The following is a 22,199-nucleotide window of genomic DNA, read 5'->3' as shown; positions in this document are numbered from 1 at the left end:
TTTCTCTCTTGACTCTGAACTCTTTGGACCATGACAGGATCCTGTAGAACCATGACGCAGGTTTCCACTGATCTGATTGGTCAGTATTTGATCTGGTGACCGGCTTTGATCTCTTCCCTCCCCACCCTCCAGCTTCAGTTGCCATAGTGATTTACAAGCGAACCAACTTTGTGGAGTTAAACCTGAGGTTACCATGGTAACTACACTTGTCACATCTGGACTTGAACTCTTTGACTCAGTTTCAGGTTTGTGAAACATCGTACAGTATCATAGTTATGTACAGTAGTTAGTTTTCTAGTGATTTTATTTTTACTTATTCAAAATAAAAAATGAAAAAAAAACTTAATTTAAAATATCGCGTTTAACCATGAAGAAGAAACAATGATCATCATCGGGTGTTTTTCTCTTACGGACTCATGATGAACATGAAGATGAAGATGTTACAGTCTCACTCACCTGGAGGCGGGGCGGCCGGTGACGTCACGGGGTGGTTTAAAAGAGGCTCCGCTCGGTGACGGTGTGTGTGTGTGTGTGCGTGCGTGCGTGCGTGTGTGTGTGTGTGTCTGTGTCAGTCAGTGTGTGTCAGCATGAGGAGCGCGAGGACGCTGCAGCAGCTCGCGGTGAGCGTTTGTAAACGGAGCCTTCATCATCATCATCATCCTCATCTTCATCCTCATCATCATCCGCGGTCAGCGGGAATCATCGGAGCACCTTTCTCCAAGGGACAGGTGAGAGTGTGTGTGTGTGTGTGCGTGTGCGTGTGACTGCGTGTGTGTGTGTGTGTGTGTGTGTGCGCGCGTCCTTGCGTGTGTGACTGTGTGTGTGACTGTGTGTGTGTGTGTGTGTGTGTGACTATGACTGTGTGTGTGTGTGTGTGTGACTGTGTGTGTGTGTGTGTGTGTGTGACTGTGTGTGTGTGTGTGTGCGTCCTTGCGTGTGTGTGCGTGCGTGCGTGCGTGCATGTGTGTGTGCGTGTGACTGTGTGTGTGTGTGTGTGTCTGTGTGTGACTGTGTGTGTGTGTGACTGTGTGTGTGTGTGTGCGTCCTTGCGTGTGTGTGCGTGCGTGCGTGCATGTGTGTGTGCTTGTGTGTGCGTGTGACTGTGTGTGTGTGTGTGTGTGTGTGTGTGTCTGTGTGTGACTGTGTGTGTGTGTGTGTGTGTGTGTGTGACTGTGTGTGTGTCTGTGTGTGTGTCTGTGTGTATGTCTGTGTGTATGTGACTGTGTGTGTGTGTGTGTATGTAACTGTGTGTGTGTGTGTGTGTGTGTGTGTGTATGTGACTGTATGTAACTGTGTGTGTGTGACTGTGTGTGTGTGTGTGTGTGTGTGTGTGTGTGTGTGTGTGTGTGACTGTGTGTGTGTGTGTGTGTGTGTGTGTGTGTGTGTGTGTGTGTGTGTGTGTGTGTGTGTGTTAACCTTGTCGTCTTGCTGCAGCCCCGACCCGGAGTGGAACGAGGACCGGAGCTGATCCGAGCTGCAGGTCTGCTGCTCAAACTGCAGCAACAAGGTCACGACATCACGTCCTACGTTCATCTTCCTCATCACAGAATGAAAATATAGTCACTCTTTATATTATATTATATTATAATAAATTATATTACATCTTATTATATTATAGGAAAATAAAAAACCTCACACAGGTTTTACATTTCATGGGCTCAGTGTTTTGCGTGTTTGTCCGCAGGCTGTGCAGTGAAGGATTATGGGAACCTGGAGTTGGAGGAGCCGGTCGACGACGAGCCCGTGGGTCGGGCGAAGCACGTGAGAGCGGTGGGCGGAGCCAACCAGCGGCTGTCAGAGGCGGTACAGCGCGTGAAGCGGGACGGACACACTTGTGTGATGCTGGGAGGAGACCACAGGTCAGATACATAATCAATAATACACTTGATACTTATTGATCTGTGACAACATCATGAACTAGATATTCATTTCCTTTTTATGCAAACAATAATTCTTCATCCTGACCCATCTGGAGCTTAACATGTCAATCATTCCTGTCAAAACCTTTCTGACTCGTGTCTCCGTCAGTCTGGCGATCGGCTCCATCCACGGTCACGCGGCGGCGGTCGGCGAGCTGAGCGTCGTTTGGGTCGACGCCCACGCCGACATCAACACGCCGCTGAGCTCGCCGACGGGAAACCTCCACGGACAGTCGATGTCCTTCCTCCTCCACGAGCTGCAGGCCAAGGTTGGTTCTGCTGCACTGAACCAGAACCAGAACCAGACATTACCGGTTCTGATCCCGTGTTGTTCTGTCGTCAGGTTCCAGTTTTACCAAACTTCTCCTGGATCAAACCGTGTGTTCGGGCCAGAGATCTGGTTTACATCGGCCTGAGGGACGTGGATCCAGAGGAGCAGTAGGTTCTGACGGTTCTCCATCAAAAACTTTGAACGTTAACCAAATAATTATGATCAAATAAAAGAACAGGGTCACAGACTCTGGAGTCCTTATTCTCTCTGATTCCCTCAGTCACATCCTGAAGCTGCTCGGCGTCAAGGTGTTCTCCATGTCGCAGGTGGATCAGCTCGGCGTCGCCAGAGTCATGGAGGAGACGTGCGACTTCCTGTCTGACAAGTAAACTCAACGTCTCACTTGTTGCAGAAGCTTCAGACTCGTGTGACACGAGTGAAGTGAGCAACAGAAGCTGAACAGGTTCACTTCCCCTCGACACTGTCCATAAAAATTCAAATGGGCTTATTCAAAAGGCTCAAACCAGTTCCTCAGACGTCGTGTTGACGCTCACTGGGATCAAACCTGTCAATCATAATGTGGTAACAAACAGTAACTTGTGGACATGAACCTGCCTGACTCGCTGCCTCAGGCTAGTTTCTCATCTGGAGTTAAATATTTGTTCAAACGAGCAGAAGAAACTCAGTAAATCATCAGTTTGACTGATTCAAGTTAAACTACAGTGAGACACACACACACACACACACACACACACACACACACATATATATATTAAAGTTGAGGCGCTGGTGTTTTTTTCTGCTCGACGTTCAAAGGTCAGCAGGTCAGTAACACTGTAAACGAACGATCGACCGTCTCTGTGTTTCGCAACAGATGATTTCACAAATTCTCAAAACCAAAAGAAGAAACTTGTTGCTTATTAATCGACCTCTCGGCCCTCGGACGTGTCTCTGTATCTGTTGATATGTATCTATAGTGTGTACGAGGGGAGTCATGTTCATCAACTACTTGATCCATAGAAACTTTATTATTCACGTGAGCTGGAATAAAAGAAAAGTATAAAACTCTGCGCAATAACTGAAAATGACGCATGTTGGCGTCTAAATCCCTCAGTATCCAAATTGGCCACATGGTGGCGCTGTAATCAAGGCCACGCCCCCTCACACCGTTTGGGGCTAGTTAGCAAAGAGTGAAAAAAAATGACAACTTGTTATACAGGAATGTTTTATAACTTAATCCACGTACACGTCTGTGATTCTGTTCATAACGTAGTTCCAGAACTGGACCTTCACGTCGAGTCGTTGGTCAGATCTCAGCACATTTTTGAATCATAAACATGTTTTTCCTTTTTGAACAGAGTGAAGAAACCGATTCACCTGAGTTATGACATCGACGCCATTGACCCGTCTGTTGCCCCGGCAACTGGAACGTCTGTCGTGGGAGGACTCACGTACAGGGAGGGCGTCTACATCACCGAACACCTCTGTCAGACAGGTACGATTCATAATCAATACAATTATTATATATGTGTGTGTGTAAACCTGGAGTCAATATTGTGTGTTTGAATCATAAAGTTCAATTCAAAGGCGTCAGACACGTTGGCGACCTGAAATCGTTTTCTAATAAAGTGAACGCAGCCTCGCGCCTGCAGGTCTCCTGTCGGCCGTGGACCTGGTGGAGGTGAACCCCCTGAGGGGTCGGACCGAGCGGGACGTCCGCTCCACGGTCCACACGGCCGTCGACCTGCTGCTCGGCTGTTTCGGACGCCGCCGCCAGGGGAGCCACCCGCCGGATTACCGCCTGCCCGAACCCTGAGCTCTCCCACTGCGCCGAGCGACGCCTGAACGCCTCTCCGACCACGACGACAGACGATCACTCGAGAGACGATTCGTCGCGAGTGACGTCGGTGAACGACAGGTTGTCGCTCATTAGGCCATCGAGCACAAAACAGAGGATTTGTTTTCTGTTGACGTGATTGTTCTTATTAATATTCAGTAATAAAAGAAAAAGGTTGAATGATCGATCGATGAGAAATAATCAAATGAGACTTTCTGATTCTTTCTGCTTTAATTTCGGATCCATAATATTGCAAATGTAATTAATTCAATGCAAAATTTTACATGAAAAAAAAAATCTCATATTCAGGAAACTTTCAGGAGCTTTTCAAGACTGTAGAACAATTTTAAGTTTCGGACATTTTATTCATATCTGTGGTGTGAAACATTAAAGGAAGTGAAACACGAGTCACATTCGTAACATTTCATTTGTTTGATTTGTGCACAAAGTATAAAAAACACAAACTGATGTTTTACAGCTGAGAAATAATCTCAACACAAAGCGACACCCAGTCTTCATGCTAAACTAAGCTATGCAGCTGCTGGTTGTATCTTTAATAAGCGTCATTAAAAACTCAGATAATATTTGTTTAATCATTTTGAGTCCAATATTATTGGTCGAGAGTTTGAGTACAGATTATTATTATTGTTCATCAGGTTGGACTTGACGTTAGAATAAAAAATGATGTTTTTCGATGAAAAAGATCAAGGTGTACACTGAACTGTTTTATTTCTGTTTCATGACGTTTATTCATATCTGATCTGGTGATGCTTCATGTGACGAGGGGGGGTGTTGTGTGCGTGTGTCTGCTCTAAATGTCTGTGTATCAGATGTTTGTGAGTGAACGACCTCGAGGCTGAAATAACTTCACATTCGTGTTATTGGTGGAGAAGAGGGGGAGTCCCCAGTCCCCGGGGGGGGGGGGGGGGGGGGGGGGCTGCAGCTGCACGACGCCTGTCAATCAATCAAGAGGAGGAAGAGGAAGAGCAGCAGGAGGAGGAAGAGGAGGAGGAGGAGGAGGGGGAAGAGCAGGAGGAAGAGGAGGAGGAAGAGGAAGAGCAGGAGGAGGAGGAGGAAGAGGAGGAAGAGGAAGAGGAGGAGGAGGGGGAAGAGCAGGAGGAAGAGGAGGAGGAAGAGCAAGAGGAGGAAGAGGAGGAAGAGGAAGAGGAGGAGGAGGGGGAAGAGCAGGAGGAAGAGGAGGAGGAAGAGGAGGAGGAGGAAGAGCAGGAGGAGGAGGAGGAAGAGGAGGAAGAGGTCAAAGCGTCTCCTGAACTCTTGTCCTCATTCGTGGGTCTGAGGTTCTGAGGTTCTTAGGACCAGGACCAGGTCCAGGTCCTAAGAACCTTCTGTGTAACATCGCTGTGAGTAGTTGTTGTTCGGTGATTCAGATCAGTCGAGTTATGGATCATCTGATTCTTGTTCCTGTTCCTCTGCCGCCCCCTGGTGTCCACACCAGGTTCACACAGTCAGATATGTTTACAATGAATCAATGAAATCAGTCGTCATTTATTGATTCTTCTTCAGTCTTTAACACTTTGATTTTCAGCTGTAGGAATAATTACTTTAATAATAATTCACCGTAATATCGTCACCAACAGTTTCTCAGATTTCATCAGTTCAGTCTGAAATCATCACCAAGAGTTTTCCACCGAGAATGAAAATATTATCGTCATTAAATTAGAAAAAAAGAAAAAAAACTCACTCCAAAAAGAGTCTGGGATAAAATGTTCTTTCTTTTCCCCTTTGTGAGACCCAGACCCGGGTTCTGGATCAGGACTCGGGCGAGACCCAGACCCGGTTCCTGGATCAGGACTCGGGTCAGTTGTAGCTGTATCCGGGCAGCGGGAGCTTCTCTCCCTCCTTGGCCTCGAAGAAAGTGTAGGACAGAGTGATGGTGCTGACTCGGGCCATCCGCGGGTCGTCGTCGAACTCCGGGTCGATGTAGAAGAAGACGGGCATGTCCACCTCCTCGTGAGGGTTGAGGCGCTGCTCCTCGAAGCAGAAACACTGCAGACGCACATATCACAGGTTAGTAAAGGTTATCACAGGTTAATAACGGTTATCACAGGTTAATAAAGGTTAATAAAGGTTATTACAGATTAATAAAGGTTATCACAGGTTAATAAAGGTTATTACAGGTTATCACAGGTTAATAAAGTTTATCACAGGTTAATAAAGGTTATCAAAGGTTAATAAAGGTTATTACAGGTTAAATACTTTATTCATCCCAGCTTGGATATTCTGGTAGTAGTTTATCACAGGTTATTAAAGTTTATTAAAGTTTATCACAGGTTATTAAAGGTTATTACAGGTTATTAATGTTATTACAGGTTATTAGAGGTTATCACAGGTTAATAAAGGTTATCACAGGTTATTACAGGTTATCAAAGGTTATTAGAGGTTAATATAGATAGATAGATAAATACTTTATTCATCCCAGCTTGGATATTCTGGTAGTAGTTTATCACAGGTTATTAAAGGTTATTAAAGTTTATCACAGGTTATTAAAGGTTATTACAGGTTATTAATGTTATTACAGGTTATTAGAGGTTATCACAGGTTAATAAAGGTTATCACAGGTTAATAAAGGTTATCACAGGTTAATAAAGGTTATTACAGGTTACCACAGGTTAATAAAGGTTATTACAGGTTATCAAATGTTATTAAAGGTTATCACAGGTTATTAGAGGTTAATATCAATATAGATAGATAGATAGATAAATACTTTATTCATCCCAGCTGGGATATTCTGGTAGTAGTTTATCACAGGCTATTAAAGGTTATTAAAGTTTATTAAGGTTTATCACAGGTTATTAAAGGTTATTACAGAATATTAATGTTATTACAGGTTATTAAAAGTTATTAGAGGTTAATAGTTTATCACAGGTTAATAAAGGTTATCACAGGTTATTAAAGGTTATTACAGGTTATCAAATGTTATTAAAAGTTATCACAGGTTATCACAAGTTATCAAAGGTTATCAAAGGTTATTAGAGGTTAATATAGATAGATAGATAGATAAATACTCTATTCATCCCAGCTGGGATATTCTGGTAGTAGTTTATCACAGGTTATTAAAGGTTATTAAAGTTTATTAAAGTTTATCACATGTTAATAAAGTTTATCACAGGTTATTAAAGGTTATCACAGGTTATTAACGGTTATCAAATGTTATTAAAGGTTATTACAGGTCAATAAAGGTTTGACTCAGAGAAAAAGAACAAGTGGTGAAGCGAGGTCGGGGAACGGAAGCAGACTCGTACCTGGATCTTGTTGAAGTACTGTCCCGCCTCGAAGGGAACCACGTTGTAGGTGGAGATGCCAATGATCGGTTTGTCTGTGGGGTTTTTGGCTCGGTAGAACGCCAACGCCGTCTCACCTGGAACCACCTGCACCACACACGCATGCACACTTTTAAATAAGCTGAACACCATCCTCGGAACAGGAACTGTGAAGACGATCGAGGGTGAAGTTCTTACAAAGATCTCCGACTGCTGTGGACGGAAGTTCCACTGCATGCTGGCGTGCGTGTCGGCGTTGAAGGTGACCTTGAGGACGCGCTCCTTCACCGGCTTCATCGTCTCCACCAGGTCCGTATCGTGGCCGGCCACCGCCGTGCCGCCGAGCCCCGCCGCCTGTCAGACAAACGCAGAGGTCACACAGGGGTCACACAGCGAGGCTGGAGGTCACGACATCAGCTCGGGGGTCAGGAGGTCAGGAGGTCAGGGCGTCCCCCTCCTCACCTGGCAGTAGAGTCTGTAGAGCGGCACCGAAGCGTACGACAGGCCGATCATCCCCACGCCGGCGGCGGCGACATAAGTCAGCACCGTCTTGTTCCTGGTCTTCCAGTCCTGCTCCCGGGTCTTTCTGCCTCGGCTCTTGGTTCCTCGGCTCTGGAAGCGCAGGGGAAGCGTCCGGCGCAGGAAGAGTTCAGTCTGAGAGCGGAGCGTCCTCGCGGCGTCGCACCGCGACAAGAAGGCAGAGGCGTGAGGGGAGCAGAGGGACGGACGCAGCAGGAGTGGCAGCAGCATGGCCGGTCCTGGTCCTGATCCTGGTCCTGGTCCTGGTGTCAGTCCACACGAGAGGCGGCGTCAGCAGGGACACTCACCTGGACGGACAATAAGACACTGTATGTTCACAACACAAAGTAAACAGAAAATATTAAAACTCTTTTATAGATTATCTAAACGCTCCGACACGGATTCTCTCCTGAGACGTGAGGCGCAAGAAAAGATGCATTTTAATGTCAACTCGCTTATTGACGAATGACCTTCGTCGATTCATCACTTGACGTCATCTTCATCGATTCTTCACGTGACATCTTCATCGATTCATCACGTGACGTCATCTTCATCGATTCATCACGTGACGTCATCTTCATCGATTCATCATCTTCATCGATTCATCACGTGACGTCATCTTCATCGATTCATCACGTGACATCTTCATCGATTCATCACGTGATGTCATCTTCATCGATTCATTACGTGACATCTTCATCGATTCATCACGTGACGTCATCATCGATTCATCATCTTCATCGATTCATCACGTGACGTCATCTTCATCGATTCATCATCTTCATCTATTCATCACGTGACGTCATCTTCATCGATTCATCATCTTCATCGATTCATCTATTCATCACGTGACGTCATCTTCATCGATTCATCATCTTCATCGATTCATCACGTGACGTCATCTTCACCGATTCATCACGTGACGTCATCTTCATCGATTCATCTTCATCGATTCATCACGTGACGTCATCTTCATCGATTCAGCATCTTCATCACGTGACGTCATCTTCACCGATTCATCACGTGACGTCATCTTCATCGATTCATCACGTGACGTCATCTTCATCACCAACCGACTCGCCTCCGTCAGACGATCAGAGCAACAGAGAGAAACACATGTTTTACTTCCGGGTCGTGGCCGAATTAATCAGCGGCAAGTGACGAATGTGTAAATGTGTCCTGTGTCCTCGTGACGTCAACGATCCTGCTCCAGAAACACACGAATCTTCATTCATCCAGTTTCCAGACGCAGGTTCGTTCGGCACCGGAGACAAACTGACGCAGTGACGTGTACAGACTACGTGTCCAGACCCGGAAGTAAAAAACAAACTAAACAAACGTTGATGAAGTTGAGATGATTCAGAAGAAGCTGATACCTGAGATCGAGAGCTGCTCCCAAACAAGTACATGTAACATGTAACCGGAAACGCACGAGCGGCTGAGGTCGCGTTCTTCTTCTTCTTCTTCTTCGGGTTTTGGCGGCAGCTTGTGTCCTTCACGTGTCATCACTGCCCTCTGCTGGACTTGTTTCGTTACTACACTGTTTCCTCTAAATGAAGCTGACCAGGTTCTTCCATATTCATACTCTTCTTCTTCTTCTTCTTCTTCTTCTTCTTCTTCTTCTTCTTCTTCTTCTTCTTCTTCGGCCACAGCACCTTTGTGAGAGAAAGAGTGAATGTGATCATCATGTATTTAGTCTCTAATGCTTTCGTCAAGTAATCAATGCATCATAAGGGCTCACATAGCAACAATACATGGGAGAGGGGGACGTGAGCAGTAAATCTTACAGCTGTACCTCTGTGTGGACGCCCTCCTCAGGAAGTCTTCACATGCCCGCCTGGATTTTAATAAAGTCTAGATAGATGCATGTTTTTCTATTTAAACATCTTAACATGAAACAGATGGGACAAGCAACATTGTATTTACAATGTGGACCACAAGAATCCATATCGTCATTAAAAAAATGAAGCAAATGAAAATAAGTGAGTGAGTAACATAGTGAACCTCGTCGTCTCTTGTAAGACGTTTGTGGCCACAGACACTTTACTGATCCCAAGCTGGAACTTCTGGTGTTACAGCAACACCCTGTACAAAATATACAATATACACAAAAACACATTGGGAAAAAATAGAGAATAAGGAAAATAAAAACGAGAATTTACATGTTATTAACACAATATTAATAGTGGAAAAAAGTACAGTGTGTGCAGTCAGTTAGCAGTAATGAGCAGAAGAACATGGTTAGGCTGCAGACTCTATTGTGCCATTTAACTGTATGAATTCAGGATTACATGAACTTTGACATGTTTGCGGTCAAATTTGCAACCTAACTTTCAACTGGCATTAAAATGACATCACATGCTGTTGCCGTGGCGACGCATTGTTGGCCATTAAACAGGATGTGTGTTTTGAATAAGAGTGTGGATATGATCAAAGGTTGAAAGGACTCAGTTACTAACGGGATGAAAGGAAACACACGAGTCAAGTTGTGAGGTGTTCCTCTGATCCCCTGAAGTACGTCAGTGTAGTGGATCAGACAAGCAGCAGAAATACCACACCGCACACATTTTAATATCCTCCATGAAGACATGAAGACTCCCTGCAGGAACGATCTGATGGAACCAAACAAAGAAGTGATGCTGGCCAGTGAAATAACTGATCTGCCACAAGACAGTCGTGACAAAGAAGATCCAGATGACACACAAGAGACGTCGAGGTCCGACCGTCAAAGAGCCTGCAAGAAGACAATTGGACGCTGTGGTGTAGCCTTCACTTTGAGTTTAATATTTCTTGTGAGTGGCCTCATTTATGTAGATAATGTGAGGAAGCAACTTCAGCCAGAAAAAACACAACTGAAAATGGTCTTCGATAACAGGAAGCAGGAAGTAACGCTGCCGAGCATGATCTTTAATAACAGGAAGCAGGAAGTAACACTGCCGAACATGGTCTTCAATGACAGGAAGCAGGAAGTAACAGTGCTGAACATGGTCTTTGATAACAGGAAGCAGGAAGTAACAGTGCCGACCATAGTCTTCGATAACAGGAAGCAGGAAGTAACAGTGCCGAACATGGTCTTCGATGACAGGAAGCAGGAAGTAACACTGCCAAACATGGTCTTCAATGACAGGAAGCAGGAAGTAACACTGCCAAACATGGTCTTCAATGACAGGAAGCAGGAAGTAACAGTGCCAAACATGATCTTAAATAACAGGAAGCAGGAAGAAACAGTGCCGAACATGTTTTTTAGTAACAGGAAGCAAAGATTTAAACTTCTTTACATGCTCAGGGATAACAGCAAGCATGAGGAAACACTGCTGGAAATGCTTTTTGATGACTTGACACCAGAAAATACACAGATGAACATGCTCCTGAAAAACAGGCAGCAAGAAACGCTGCTAAACATGCTCTTCCATAACAGGAAGCAATAAAAGACACTGCTGAACATGCTCTATGATACCACAAGGCAAGAAAAAACACTGTTGAACATGTTCTCCGATGACAGGAAGAAAGAAGAAACACTGTTGAACATGCTCTTCGATGACATAAAGCAAGAAGATACACGGCCGACCATTCTCTTGAATAACAGTGAGCCAGAAAAGACACTGTGGACCATGTTCTTGAGTAACATAAAGCAAGAAGACACACTGCTGAACATGCTCTTGAATACGACGCTGCAAGAAAATACACAGTTGCAAGTGTGGAACAAAGAGCTGAGCGAGCTTCAAAATTCAACCCTGGAAAACGTAATCATTGAACAGCAAGCCTCAACGCAGCTGAGAGCAGAAAACAAGCTCCAGCGTTCAATCCTGTTCTCTGACAAGCTGTCCTCCCTGTGGAGCTTGTGCAACAAGAGCACAATGCAGTGCTCACGCTGCAGGCCGGGCTGGGTCGAGCACGACGCACGCTGCTTCTTCCTGTCCCAGGAAGCAGAGCGCTGGGAACATGCTCGCCGCATGTGCCTTGGTATGGATGGTGACCTGGCTGTTATTCTGAGCACTGAAGACCAGGCGTTCTTGACCAACCTGGTATTTAGGTTTGTAACGGAGCACCCTCAGGAAAACTTCATGGCAGCGTGGATCGGGTTAAAGGACATAATGCAGGAGGGCAACTTTGTGTGGGTCGACGGTGAGGGAATCAAGTACGATGTCACTTTCTGGAGAGCTGGTGAGCCAAACAACATGCTTGCCTCCTGGGACAAAACCAAGGCAGGACAGGACTGTGTTGGCCTTGTGCCACCGGAACAAATTGGAGAGGACTGGTTGTACAACTGGGATGACATTCTTTGTGCTGGCAAGCTGCCCTACCTGTGCGAGACCAAAGCTCTTATTTTGTCCTGACTGACAAGAGCTGGGATGTAGCAGTCGAATCAGTTGGGAAAAGTGAAAGAAGAAAGAAAGAATGACCTCCCCCTCTCCAGTCCTTATCCCCCAACATCTCCCTTTTTCTTTCCTTGTCTTCCTTTTATCATATCCATTCTGTCTGTCTCTATTGCTCTGTCTCTCTCTACCCCACAACTCACTCACTGTCTGAAATCACCTCAAGTAAGTTACAAGTGACAGAGGTTGTAAATTAGTGGGGAAAAGTATAAAACATCTCCCTTTTTCTTCTCTTTGTCGTATGCATGTATATTAACCATTCTGTCGCAGGGCTACATGTTTGGGTTTACTCCGGGTGCTCCGGTTTGTCCGACTGGAATGTGAGTCTGTTTCTGTTGTTTGTAAAAATGAATGCATATGTGACGTTGTCATGACATCATTCCTACTATATGATCATACAACCCATTCCAAAAAGGTTGGAACGCTGTATGTAAAATGTAAATAAAAACACAATATGATGATATGCACAACATTGACGGAGGGGGTTTGGAGGAGGGATTCCTCGTCGTCAGATTCCCTTTCCCCCTCCAAAATGGTTCTTCATCCGAAGTGTCAGGTGGAGGAGCAGGGAGAGCCTCACACTGGGGATTAAAATGGGACAGCCAAGGTCCTAGCGGGTTGGTCAGGGTGCTGCTGATGAAATTCCCGGACGGGAGTCCAGGATGTGTCGAGCTGGAACCCAGGACCTCTCTCCAGGCCCATACCCTCCCAGTCAACAAGGTACTGGAAAGGCAGAGATGACACAACGTTCAGCCGAGCGAAGGAGAAAAACCCGCGCTTGGGTCCAGGTGCGCTGACAACGGCGGATGAAGGTCTGGACAGCCCGACAGGAAACGTCTTCTTGTGGTGGGGTCAGCCCAATGGTCCCACAGCCCTATGTTCCCACATTTCTTTTTCAAGGTTAGGGTTAGGGTTAGGGTTAGTGCTACTGGATAATAGGTAGGGTGTAATTGGCTACAAAATTGGGAGAAAGGCGGATAAAATCTGATACAAATTCATGAAAAAGGAAATGTGGGAACATAGGGCCTAGTTTTGAAAAAAATTCTAGAAATGTGGGAACATAGGGCTGTGGGAACATGTGGTATGTTCATACCAAAAAGGGTTGTTTGGTCCCCTTGAGCCAGTGTCACCACTCCTCCAAGGCCAACTTGGCAGCCAGCAGCTCTCTGTTGCCAGTCCCAGGTAGTCAATGCAGGGGCTCAGAGTCTTATCCTTCTTCCCCACAAAGAAAAACCCCGCCGCTGCAGCTTTTAATTTCATAAAAAAAATGTGTGTGTGTGTGTGTGTGTGTGTCTGTGTGTGTGTGTGTGTGTCTCTGTGTGTGTCTGTGTGTGTGTGTGTGTGTGTGTGTGTTTGTGTGTGTATGTGTGTGTGTGTCTGTGTGTGTATGTGTGTGTGTGTGTCTCTGTGTGTTTGTGTGTGTGTGTGTGTGTGTGTGTCTGTGTGTGTGTGTGTGTGTGTGTGTGTGTGTTTGTGTGTATGTGTGTCCCTGTGTGTGTGTCTCTGTGTGTTTGTATGTGTGTGTGTGTGTGTGTGTCTCTGTATCTCTGTGTGTGTTTGTGTGTGTGTCCCTGTGTGTGTGTCTGTGTGTTTGTGTGTGTGTCCCTGTGTGTGTGTCCCTGTGTGTGTGTGTGTGTGTGTGTGTTTGTGTGTGTGTATGTGTGTGTCCCTGTGTGTGTGTCTGTGTGTCCCTGTGTGTGTGTGTGTGTGTGTGTGTGTGTTTGTGTGTGTGTATGTGTGTGTGTGTGTGTGTGTATGTGTGTGTGTCCCTGTGTGTTTGTGTGTGTGTGTGTCTGTGTGTGTGTGTGTGTGTATGTGTGTGTCCCTGTGTGTTTGTGTGTGTGTGTGTGTGTGTGTGTGTCCCTGTGTGTGTGTCTCTGTGTGTTTGTGTGTGTGTGTCTCTGTGTGTTTGTGTGTGTGTGTGTGTCTGTGTGTGTGTGTGTGTGAGAGAGACTGGGGGAGGTACGGCAGCCGCGTGAGGTCAAACGCGCGTCGCGGCCCGTGCGGAGGGGCTCTGCAGTAATGGAGGGGGTCACAGTCGGACAGGTATTTGATGCGGAGTGCATCCTCAGCAAGCGGCCGCGGAAGGTAAGGAGAGGCCGCTGACGGACCCCCGGGGCCGGGGGGGGGGGGGGGGGGGGTGACGCGGCGTGTCTCTGACTGTGTGTGTGTTTGTTCGCAGGGGAAGTTTGAGTATCTGGTGAAGTGGAGGGGCTGGTCGTCCAAGTGAGTAGCTCGCAGCTAGCACCGGAGCTAGCACCGGAGCTAGCACCGGGGGCGATTCGGGAGCTAGCACCGGAGCTGGCTCCCGAATCGTGTCTCCACAGCCGCGGGACACCTCCAGGTTCTCCCGGAGCGGATCCACCGTCCGCAGCCGCTCGTCCCGCTTCCACAGCTGATGCTACAGGAGCGGGCTCGGCCGGGTCCCTGAACGCCTCACGGGAGGAACAAGGGCTCGGTGTGACGTTCAAAGACCCGCGTCCTCTGGAGCTCATTGTTCTCATATTAAATATCATAACCGCGTCAAAATATTCAGTTCATCATCACGTGACATAAAGAAAATCCTCGACTAACGATTCATTCAATGAGTGATTATGTTCATAAACCAGATTATTGATACAGTGATAATTCACCTGCTGGTGATTTTCTCCATCAACTGTTAATTTATGCAGGAATCATCTCTGTGACACTGAGTTAACATTATGACGTGGTTATGTGACAGTTGACTGATTGACGTCATGTTGACTTTAAATCATCTGAACTCAGCTGAGATTAAATTCATTCGTCAAATAACAAAACTATGTGATGAATATCGTTATGGTGATTTTTTTGGCAACGATAATCAGGTAGTGAAAATCCGATCGGCCGATTTTGGCGTTAATGTAAATCTCATGTCAACAAAACTGAGGCTCCGCCCACTCTGACGCGTTTCTGTTTTGCAACTTAGACGTTCTCTTCTGCGATTGGTTCTTATCAGGCGAAGCGTCGCTAACACTTCCTGTCGGTGACGGTTCCACGTCATCGTGGTCGTCGTCACATTGCTGCTGCTCCTTCAGAGTAGTTTCTGTTACTAAGCAACCAGCCGCAGAGGAAGACAATCTACTTCCTGTTTACACCTGAGTGGTCACGTGACGCGTGTGTTAGTGTGAAACCTCGTCCGACCTCAGACGCGTTGCTGAACGGGACCTGATTCATTTGGTTTGTTTCATCCATCTGATTCATTTGGGATGTTTTCAGACACAACAGTTGGGAGCCGGAGGAGAACATTCTGGACCCGAGGTTACTCGCTGCGTTTCACAAAAGGTCTGTTTGGTTCATTCTCCTCTTGTAGTTGGTGATGAACTCACGGATTGTTTTAATTCTGGAGCTCGACGTGGATGTTTGGGGCCGACTTTTATATATAACTATACTCATATATATATTTTGACCTGAATCTGTCGACTCCGCAGTCGTCGGCAGATTCTCAGTTCAGGAGTTTGGTTCCACGTGGAGCTGAACAGCTGATCGTGTTGTGGAGCTCTGGTTGGTTGTCGCGTGGCGTTGACCGTGTGATGTTGTTGCTCCAGGGAACAAGAGCGGGAGCTGCTGTTCCAGAAGAAAGGAAAGAGGCCGAGAGGTCGACCACGGAAGATCCAGGTGACGTAGCTCAGCTCCCATCTGTCGGTTCTGATTCTGTTACTTCACTTTCACTCATGTTCTTCTTCGTCTCTTCCGGCAGCCTGCTCCGACCGAGACGAACGACGGCCGCTCCTCGTCCTCCTCGTCCTCCGGCCTCTCGTCGTCCGCCTCCTCTTCCTCAGAAGATGAAGAGCACTCGAAGAAGGCGAAGCCCGGCCCGCGAATCGACCCCGTCCCCCAGAAGAGGCCCCAGATCCTGCTCGCCACTCCCGACCCCCCCCTCAAGAAGAAGCGAGGGAGGAAGCCCCTGCACCCAGACCTGAGAGCGTTAAGACAGATGAAGAGCCGACCTCCTCCTCCTTCTCCTCCTCCTCCTCCTTCTCCTCCTCCTCCGCCTCCTCGCCACCACCAGGCACTCAGACCATCCCGAGAGGAGCCTCGGCCCGGCGCGAAGAAGCCCCTGCAGCCGGCCAGCTTCACCTACACCGGGCTGAGCCGGAGTTTCAGAGACCAGGCTGGCTCCGCCTCCCACACCTCCACCAGCTCCTCCTTCTCCCATACAGCCACCTCCAAACTCGGAACACTCGGCTGTGTCTGGTCCAACCGCTCACTGTCGTCCTCCGCTCCGTCCTCCTCCCACAACAGAACCGGTCCGTCACCGCAAACCAAGAACTCCGAGAAGCGCTCCGTGTCCGAGTCGGGCGGCCGGGGCGACGGCTTCAAATCGTCTTCACTGAAACAAAGTGGCGGTTCGGCGTCGATGAGTCTGCACGGCGGCTTCGGCGGCGGTCAGTCGGCGGTGGCGCAGCGCCCCCCGCTGGGCCACAGGAGGTCGGAGGCTGCCGGGGGCCACGGCGGGTCGGTTCAACACAAGCAGCAGAACTCGGGCCTTTCCAAGCCGCCATCATTGTCCTCGTCAACTCCTCGAGACCGAGCCAATCAGGCGCTGAGCCTCCGAGCCCTAAACCTGCAGAGCGTCAGCAAGCCGCCACACACTTCCGGTTTCCAGGGTAACAACACAGGCAGCGCTGCAGCGTCGATGGCGAGTCTGAGGAGCGGCGGCGGCGGCATCATCGTCGTAGAGACGCGAACATCAGCTGGAGGGCAGCGCTCCGGTCTGCCTGCAGGCGGCGCTGCAGAGCACAGGGGGAAGGAGATGATGACAGGAGGCAGCCGAGGGAGCGGCGGCGGCGGGAGACCGGAGGAGAGGAAACACGGGCTGAACTCTCAGAACCGGAGCTTGAACGAGCTCAGCACTGGAGACTCGGACGAGAGCAGCAGCAGCAGCAGCGAATCGGAACACGACGCCTCCCTGTATCCCAGCAACAGCCGGCCCAGCCTCGGCAACAACGCCACCGAGTCGGACACGGAGACGGACTGGCGGCCGACACGCGGCCTGCTGGAGCACGTGTTCGTCACCGACGTCACGGCCAACTTCGTCACGGTGACGGTGAAGGAGTCGCCGACCAGCGATGGATTCTTCAACCCACGGAACCACTGACGGACGACGACGCGCGATGACGTTGGAGACGACATCATCCTGAGGTCAAAGGTTGAACCTGTTCACTCATCAGTCAGTCGACGAAGCTCGAGAGAATCAGAACGCGTCCGTCCTCCGCCGGCCATTTTCATTTCTTCACTGATCAAAACACGGGATTCAATAAATCACAAGTGTCTGGCATCTGATCGATCGATTGACGTGTCAAATATTTTTATAGTCGTTTAAAGTAAATCTCTGGCACATGGTAAACTCAACATCTGGAGTTTTTACATTTATGTGGAACAAACGATAAACTGATCAACGATCGGTCGATTGATTGACGATGATGATGAAGAACGATTTGACTTCAGTCGCCAGAATCCAACGTAAAGTTTTAAAGAATGACGTTCGTCAAACTAACTGATGCTGATTGGCTGATAAACTTCTCTCATGGTCTTTATCAGCTGATGGTGTCGTCGGGGTCGTGACCCCTGCTGTGATGAAAACCATCGGAGGGTTAAAGTCAATCCAAGATCATTTTGTCACGTTGTCGTGAGGTTCGAAGGGCGCGTCCTGTGTGGGCGGGGCTTAAATCTGCTGGACGTAAGACACCACCTCTCTCTCTTTCTCTCTGAGGACCATTTGACTTTGTTTCCCTTGACCTTCTGACCTTCTGACCTCCTGACCTCGATCAGATCCAACATCCGTCTTTTCGTTCTTGGACCAAAGTGTTTCTTTTTTTAATGTGACCTGTCGTGTATGTGATTTCCTGCTCTCGACAGTGTCCCTGAACTACGCACAGTGTGACGGAGACACTTGAATTATGTGTTAATTTATATTGTACATATGTTTTTTTCATATGATTATTATTATTATCTATCTGGTGCTGATATGGACCATAACTTCAGATGAAAGATGTTTCAAATAAAACATAAGAACTGAATGTCTGCGCTTCTGTCAGACCTCCGAGTCAGAGGTCACGACCTCCACGCTAAATGACAAATTCTCTTTTATTATGTTTTAATCAAGAATCGATCGATCCGACTGAACTCTTCATACAAACAGATAAGAGTTATTTTCAGAACAGGAATGCGTGTTTATATCGGCTCATGATTATAATGATCACAAGTATTAAAACAGTTTCGTGAGTTATTAAAAATAACTTGATACGTTTACATTTTTGAACCCGACGACAAACAGCAGATAAAATAATCAGTAAACAACGTTCAATCAATAAGACGCATGAATAAATCTGTTTCTGTCAACGGTTATGATTTATGATAAATAAATGATGATAAATGATCATTAGTGTAACCAGCTCTCTCACACACACACACACACACACACACACTCATACATACACAGTCACAATCACACGTCACTGCAATAGCTGAGTAAATGTACTTAGTTACACAAACACAACTCATCACACTCACTCAGAGGTGATGTGGACAGGACAGCTGGCTGTGTGTGTGTGTGTGTGTGTGTGTGTGTGTGTGTGTGTGTGTGTGTGTGTGTGTGTGTGTGTGTGTGTGTGTGTGTGTGTGTGTGTGTGTGTGTGTGTGTGTGTGTGTGTGTGTGTGTGTGTGTGTGTGTGTGTGTGTGTGTGTGTGTGAGACAGCAACTCTCGTCGCTCTGAGCTGCACATTCTGTGATTTATGGTCACATGGTGGAATTTTCCCAAAATAAGTTTTTGAGTAAACAGACGGAGACAGAGACGCCTCAGTGGTTTGTATCAACAGTGTGAACAGTGTGAGGCAGTGTAACACACACACACACACACACTCCGTTGTCTAAATACTTTGTAAAATGTGGCGGCGACTTTTTTAAACTTTGAATTTAAAGTATTAAAATCAGTTTTGTCTGCAAAAGAAAGTTTTAATTTAATAAACATTAAATCACTCATGAAGGTTTTTGTGAGTATTTGTCTTTTCAGCCTCGACTATGAAATATGATCAATTATTCTCTTATTGATTTTTTACAAATTAGCATTTCATGACATAGGTTTTTATTTTTCAGATTCAGAGATGCTCGCTGGTGTGTGTGTGTGTGTGTGTGTGTGTCTGTGTGGTGGGCGGCAGGAGACTGTCTCCTCTCACCTCAGTGAAAACCTGAAACGTCCCAGTGCGACTTCCGACCTCTGTTGCCGTGGAAACAAGTTTTCACTGCAGCATCAATGCCACACGTGTGTGTGCATGTGTCTATGTGTGTGTTTGTGTGTGTGTGCATGTGTCTGTGTGTGTGTTTGTGTGTGTGTGTGCATGTGTGTCTGTTCGTGTTACTGAGACTCAGACTTTTAATTTGTTTTGAATTTTAGGACAAAACTTCTGATCACAAACTACAGAATAAATATTCTAAACATGAAAGACGCAGAGAATAAGGAGGTAACAATTACTTTACTTTACAGTACTTTACATGACTGTACATTACTTTACAGCACTCTACATTACTTTACAGTACTCTATATTACTTTACAGTACTTTACAGTACTCTATATTACTTCACAGTACTTTACAGCACTCTACATTACTGTACATTACTTTACAGCACTCTACATTACTTCATAGTACTCTATATTACTTTACAGTACTCTATATTACTTTACAGTACTTTACAGTACTCTATATTACTTCACAGTACTCTACATTACTTCACAGTACTCTATATTACTTTACAGTACTTTACAGTACTCTATATTACTTTACAGTACTCTATATTACTTTACATTACTGTACATTACTTCACAGTACTCTATATTACTTTACAGTACTTTACAGTACTCTATATTACTTCACAGTACTTTACAGTACTCTATATTACTTCACAGTACTCTACATTACTTCACAGTACTCTATATTACTTTACAGTACTTTACAGTACTCTATATTACTTCACAGTACTTTACAGTACTCTATATTACTTTACATTACTGTACATTACTTCACAGTACTCTACATTACTTCACAGTACTCTATATTACTTTACAGTACTTTACAGTACTCTATATTACTTCACAGTACTTTACAGTACTCTATATTACTTCACAGTACTCTACATTACTTCACAGTACTCTATATTACTTTACAGTACTTTACAGTACTCTATATTACTTCACAGTACTTTACAGCACTCTACATTACTTTACATTAATGTACATTACTTTACAGCACTCTACATTACTTCACAGTACTCTATATTACTTCACAGTACTCTATATTACTTTACAGTACTCTACATTACTTCACAGTACTTTACAGCACTCTACATTACTTTACAATACTCATTACACATAATGTAAAATATGTTTTGAATCAGTTTTTCTCCTGATGTTCCCCTCCACTCCACGAGGGGCCCGTGATACAGAACGACTACAAAACCACATGACGTTGTATAAACTGAGCAACACCATCAACAGTAAACACGGAGGAGATTCTGATCTCTGGTTGGAGCCCGAGAAGTTGAATTCGGTAAAACACTCACATCAGCTGGTCGATAATATTGGTCGGACTCGAGTAGAAACATGACATGAAACAGGAAGTGGCCTGACCTACTTCAACCTGTCTGTCTGTCTGTGTGTGTCTGTCTCTATCTGTCTGTCTGTCTGTCTGTGTCTGTCTCTATCTGTCTGTCTGTCTGTGTCTGTCTCTATCTGTCTGTCTGTCTGTGTATGTCTCTCTATCTATCTGTCTGTCTCTCTATCTGTCTGTCTGTCTGTCTGTCTGTCTTTCTGTGTCTGTCTCTCTATCTGTCTGTCTGTCTGTCTGTCTCTATCTGTCTGTGTCTGTCTCTCTATCTATCTGTCTGTCTCTCTATCTGTCTGTCTGTCTGTCTGTCTTTCTGTGTCTGTCTCTCTATCTATCTGTCTGTCTCTCTATCTATCTGTCTGTCTCTCTATCTGTCTGTCTGTCTGTCTGTCTTTCTGTGTCTGTCTCTCTATCTGTCTGTCTGTCTGTCTGTCTCTCTATCTGTCTATCTGTCTGTCTGTCTGTGTCTGTCTCTCTATCTCTCTGTCTGTCTGTCTGTCTGTCTGTCTGTCTGTGTCTGTCTCTATCTGTCTGTCTCTATCTGTCTGTCTGTCTGTGTCTGTCTCTATCTGTCTGTCTGTCTGTGTATGTCTCTCTATCTATCTGTCTGTCTCTCTATCTGTCTGTCTGTCTGTCTGTCTGTCTTTCTGTGTCTGTCTCTCTATCTGTCTGTCTGTCTGTGTCTGTCTCTATCTGTCTGTCTGTCTGTGTATGTCTCTCTATCTATCTGTCTGTCTCTCTATCTGTCTGTCTGTCTGTCTGTCTTTCTGTGTCTGTCTCTCTATCTGTCTGTCTGTCTGTCTCTCTATCTGTCTATCTGTCTGTCTGTCTGTGTCTGTCTCTCTATCTCTCTGTCTGTCTGTCTGTCTGTCTGTCTGTCTGTCTGTGTCTGTCTCTATCTGTCTGTCTGTCTGTCTGTCTGTGTCTGTCTCTCTATCTCTCTGTTTGTCTGTCTGTCTATCTGTCTGTCTGTGTCTGTCTCTATCTGTCTGTCTGTCTGTGTATGTCTCTCTATCTATCTGTCTGTCTCTCTATCTGTCACAACCAGAGTTGTGACATCACACTCTGGCTGATTGACAGATTTTATGAAATATGAATCTCATCAGCCGTCAATCAAATAAATCAGGTGACAACCTGCTGCTCTTCAATAAACTTTATTGATTTTTTTCTAATCTGAGGTTTTTTAACTGTTGATTGGTCAACATTTCTATGAAGACGTCACTTTGGGATGTGCGACGTCATTTCTCTCCACTTTACAAACCCACCAATCAGTCAATCAGTCAATCAATCAATTAACCAATCGATCAATTAAATCAAAGTTGAAGCTACAACAGTAAATGATCCATTCATATAATAAATAACTATAATAATCAC

General features: G+C 46.0%; 4 protein-coding genes across 7 annotated transcripts; 3 read left to right on the top strand and 1 right to left on the bottom strand.

Annotated features, from left to right (window-relative positions):
• Nucleotides 1–140: 140 nt before the first annotated feature.
• Nucleotides 141–4,434, top strand: arg1 (arginase 1). Of its 3 annotated transcripts, none has more exons than XM_035612083.2 (9): nt 141–245; nt 432–728; nt 1,435–1,507; nt 1,685–1,859; nt 2,029–2,188; nt 2,263–2,357; nt 2,471–2,575; nt 3,549–3,685; nt 3,843–4,434. In XM_035612083.2, exons 2-9 carry the CDS (start codon nt 588–590, stop codon nt 4,004–4,006), a joined length of 1,050 nt encoding a protein of 349 aa, XP_035467976.1. In that variant the 5' UTR covers nt 141–245; nt 432–587; the 3' UTR covers nt 4,007–4,434. The 3 variants fall into 3 exon arrangements, with proteins under 3 accessions (XP_035467976.1, XP_035467977.1, XP_047183340.1); XM_035612084.2 differs by having other exon boundaries at nt 157–245; nt 573–728; XM_047327384.1 differs by lacking the exon at nt 141–245 and having other exon boundaries at nt 329–728.
• A 1,079-nt stretch (nt 4,435–5,513) lies between these two features.
• LOC118287781 (cytochrome c oxidase assembly protein COX11, mitochondrial) lies at nt 5,514–9,681 on the bottom strand. Its single transcript, XM_035613340.2, has 6 exons — nt 9,623–9,681; nt 9,204–9,482; nt 7,771–8,135; nt 7,507–7,662; nt 7,291–7,416; nt 5,514–6,034 (listed from the first exon to the last, which is right to left on the bottom strand). The coding sequence occupies exons 3-6, from the start codon at nt 8,056–8,058 to the stop codon at nt 5,846–5,848; spliced, it is 759 nt and encodes a 252-aa protein (XP_035469233.1). The 5' UTR covers nt 8,059–8,135; nt 9,204–9,482; nt 9,623–9,681; the 3' UTR covers nt 5,514–5,845.
• Nucleotides 9,682–11,270: 1,589 nt separating this feature from the next.
• On the top strand, nt 11,271–12,670 carry LOC118287779 (hepatic lectin-like). The gene is made up of 2 exons (XM_047327383.1): nt 11,271–11,369; nt 11,454–12,670. The coding sequence occupies exons 1-2, from the start codon at nt 11,271–11,273 to the stop codon at nt 12,162–12,164; spliced, it is 810 nt and encodes a 269-aa protein (XP_047183339.1). The 3' UTR covers nt 12,165–12,670.
• A 1,380-nt stretch (nt 12,671–14,050) lies between these two features.
• Nucleotides 14,051–18,604, top strand: LOC118287757 (chromobox protein homolog 2-like). Of its 2 annotated transcripts, XM_035613295.2 has the most exons (5): nt 14,051–14,291; nt 14,386–14,429; nt 15,441–15,506; nt 15,770–15,839; nt 15,922–18,604. In XM_035613295.2, exons 1-5 carry the CDS (start codon nt 14,226–14,228, stop codon nt 17,320–17,322), a joined length of 1,647 nt encoding a protein of 548 aa, XP_035469188.1. In that variant the 5' UTR covers nt 14,051–14,225; the 3' UTR covers nt 17,323–18,604. The 2 variants fall into 2 exon arrangements, with proteins under 2 accessions (XP_035469188.1, XP_035469189.1); XM_035613296.2 differs by lacking the exon at nt 14,386–14,429 and having other exon boundaries at nt 14,052–14,291.
• The last annotated feature ends 3,595 nt before the right edge of the window (nt 18,605–22,199 follow it).

This window comes from Scophthalmus maximus, chromosome 16, assembly GCF_022379125.1.
Source record: "Scophthalmus maximus strain ysfricsl-2021 chromosome 16, ASM2237912v1, whole genome shotgun sequence".
Classification (NCBI taxonomy): domain Eukaryota; kingdom Metazoa; phylum Chordata; class Actinopteri; order Pleuronectiformes; family Scophthalmidae; genus Scophthalmus; species Scophthalmus maximus.
The sequence above is the reverse complement of the archived record's forward strand: the minus strand, read 5'-3'. Positions and strand labels throughout refer to the sequence as shown.

Bases quoted from the DNA above. Each gene is read 5' to 3' on its own strand.
- arg1 (XM_035612083.2), top strand. From the start codon at position 588: ATGAGGAGCGCGAGGACGCTGCAGCAGCTCGCGGTGAGCGTTTGTAAA. The intron at 729-1,434 runs GTGAGAGTGTGT...GTCTTGCTGCAG, and splicing joins CACCTTTCTCCAAGGGACAG to CCCCGACCCGGAGTGGAACG. The intron at 3,686-3,842 runs GTACGATTCATA...TCGCGCCTGCAG, and splicing joins CGAACACCTCTGTCAGACAG to GTCTCCTGTCGGCCGTGGAC.
- LOC118287781 (XM_035613340.2), bottom strand. From the start codon at position 8,058: ATGCTGCTGCCACTCCTGCTGCGTCCGTCCCTCTGCTCCCCTCACGCC. The intron at 7,663-7,770 runs GTGAGGAGGGGG...TTTGTCTGACAG, and splicing joins TCTACAGACTCTACTGCCAG to GCGGCGGGGCTCGGCGGCAC. The intron at 6,035-7,290 runs GTACGAGTCTGC...GTGCGTCTGCAG, and splicing joins AGTACTTCAACAAGATCCAG to TGTTTCTGCTTCGAGGAGCA.
- LOC118287779 (XM_047327383.1), top strand. From the start codon at position 11,271: ATGCTCTATGATACCACAAGGCAAGAAAAAACACTGTTGAACATGTTC. The intron at 11,370-11,453 runs ATAAAGCAAGAA...TTCTTGAGTAAC, and splicing joins TGAACATGCTCTTCGATGAC to ATAAAGCAAGAAGACACACT.
- LOC118287757 (XM_035613295.2), top strand. From the start codon at position 14,226: ATGGAGGGGGTCACAGTCGGACAGGTATTTGATGCGGAGTGCATCCTC. The intron at 14,292-14,385 runs GTAAGGAGAGGC...GTTTGTTCGCAG, and splicing joins TCAGCAAGCGGCCGCGGAAG to GGGAAGTTTGAGTATCTGGT. The intron at 15,840-15,921 runs GTGACGTAGCTC...CTCTTCCGGCAG, and splicing joins GTCGACCACGGAAGATCCAG to CCTGCTCCGACCGAGACGAA.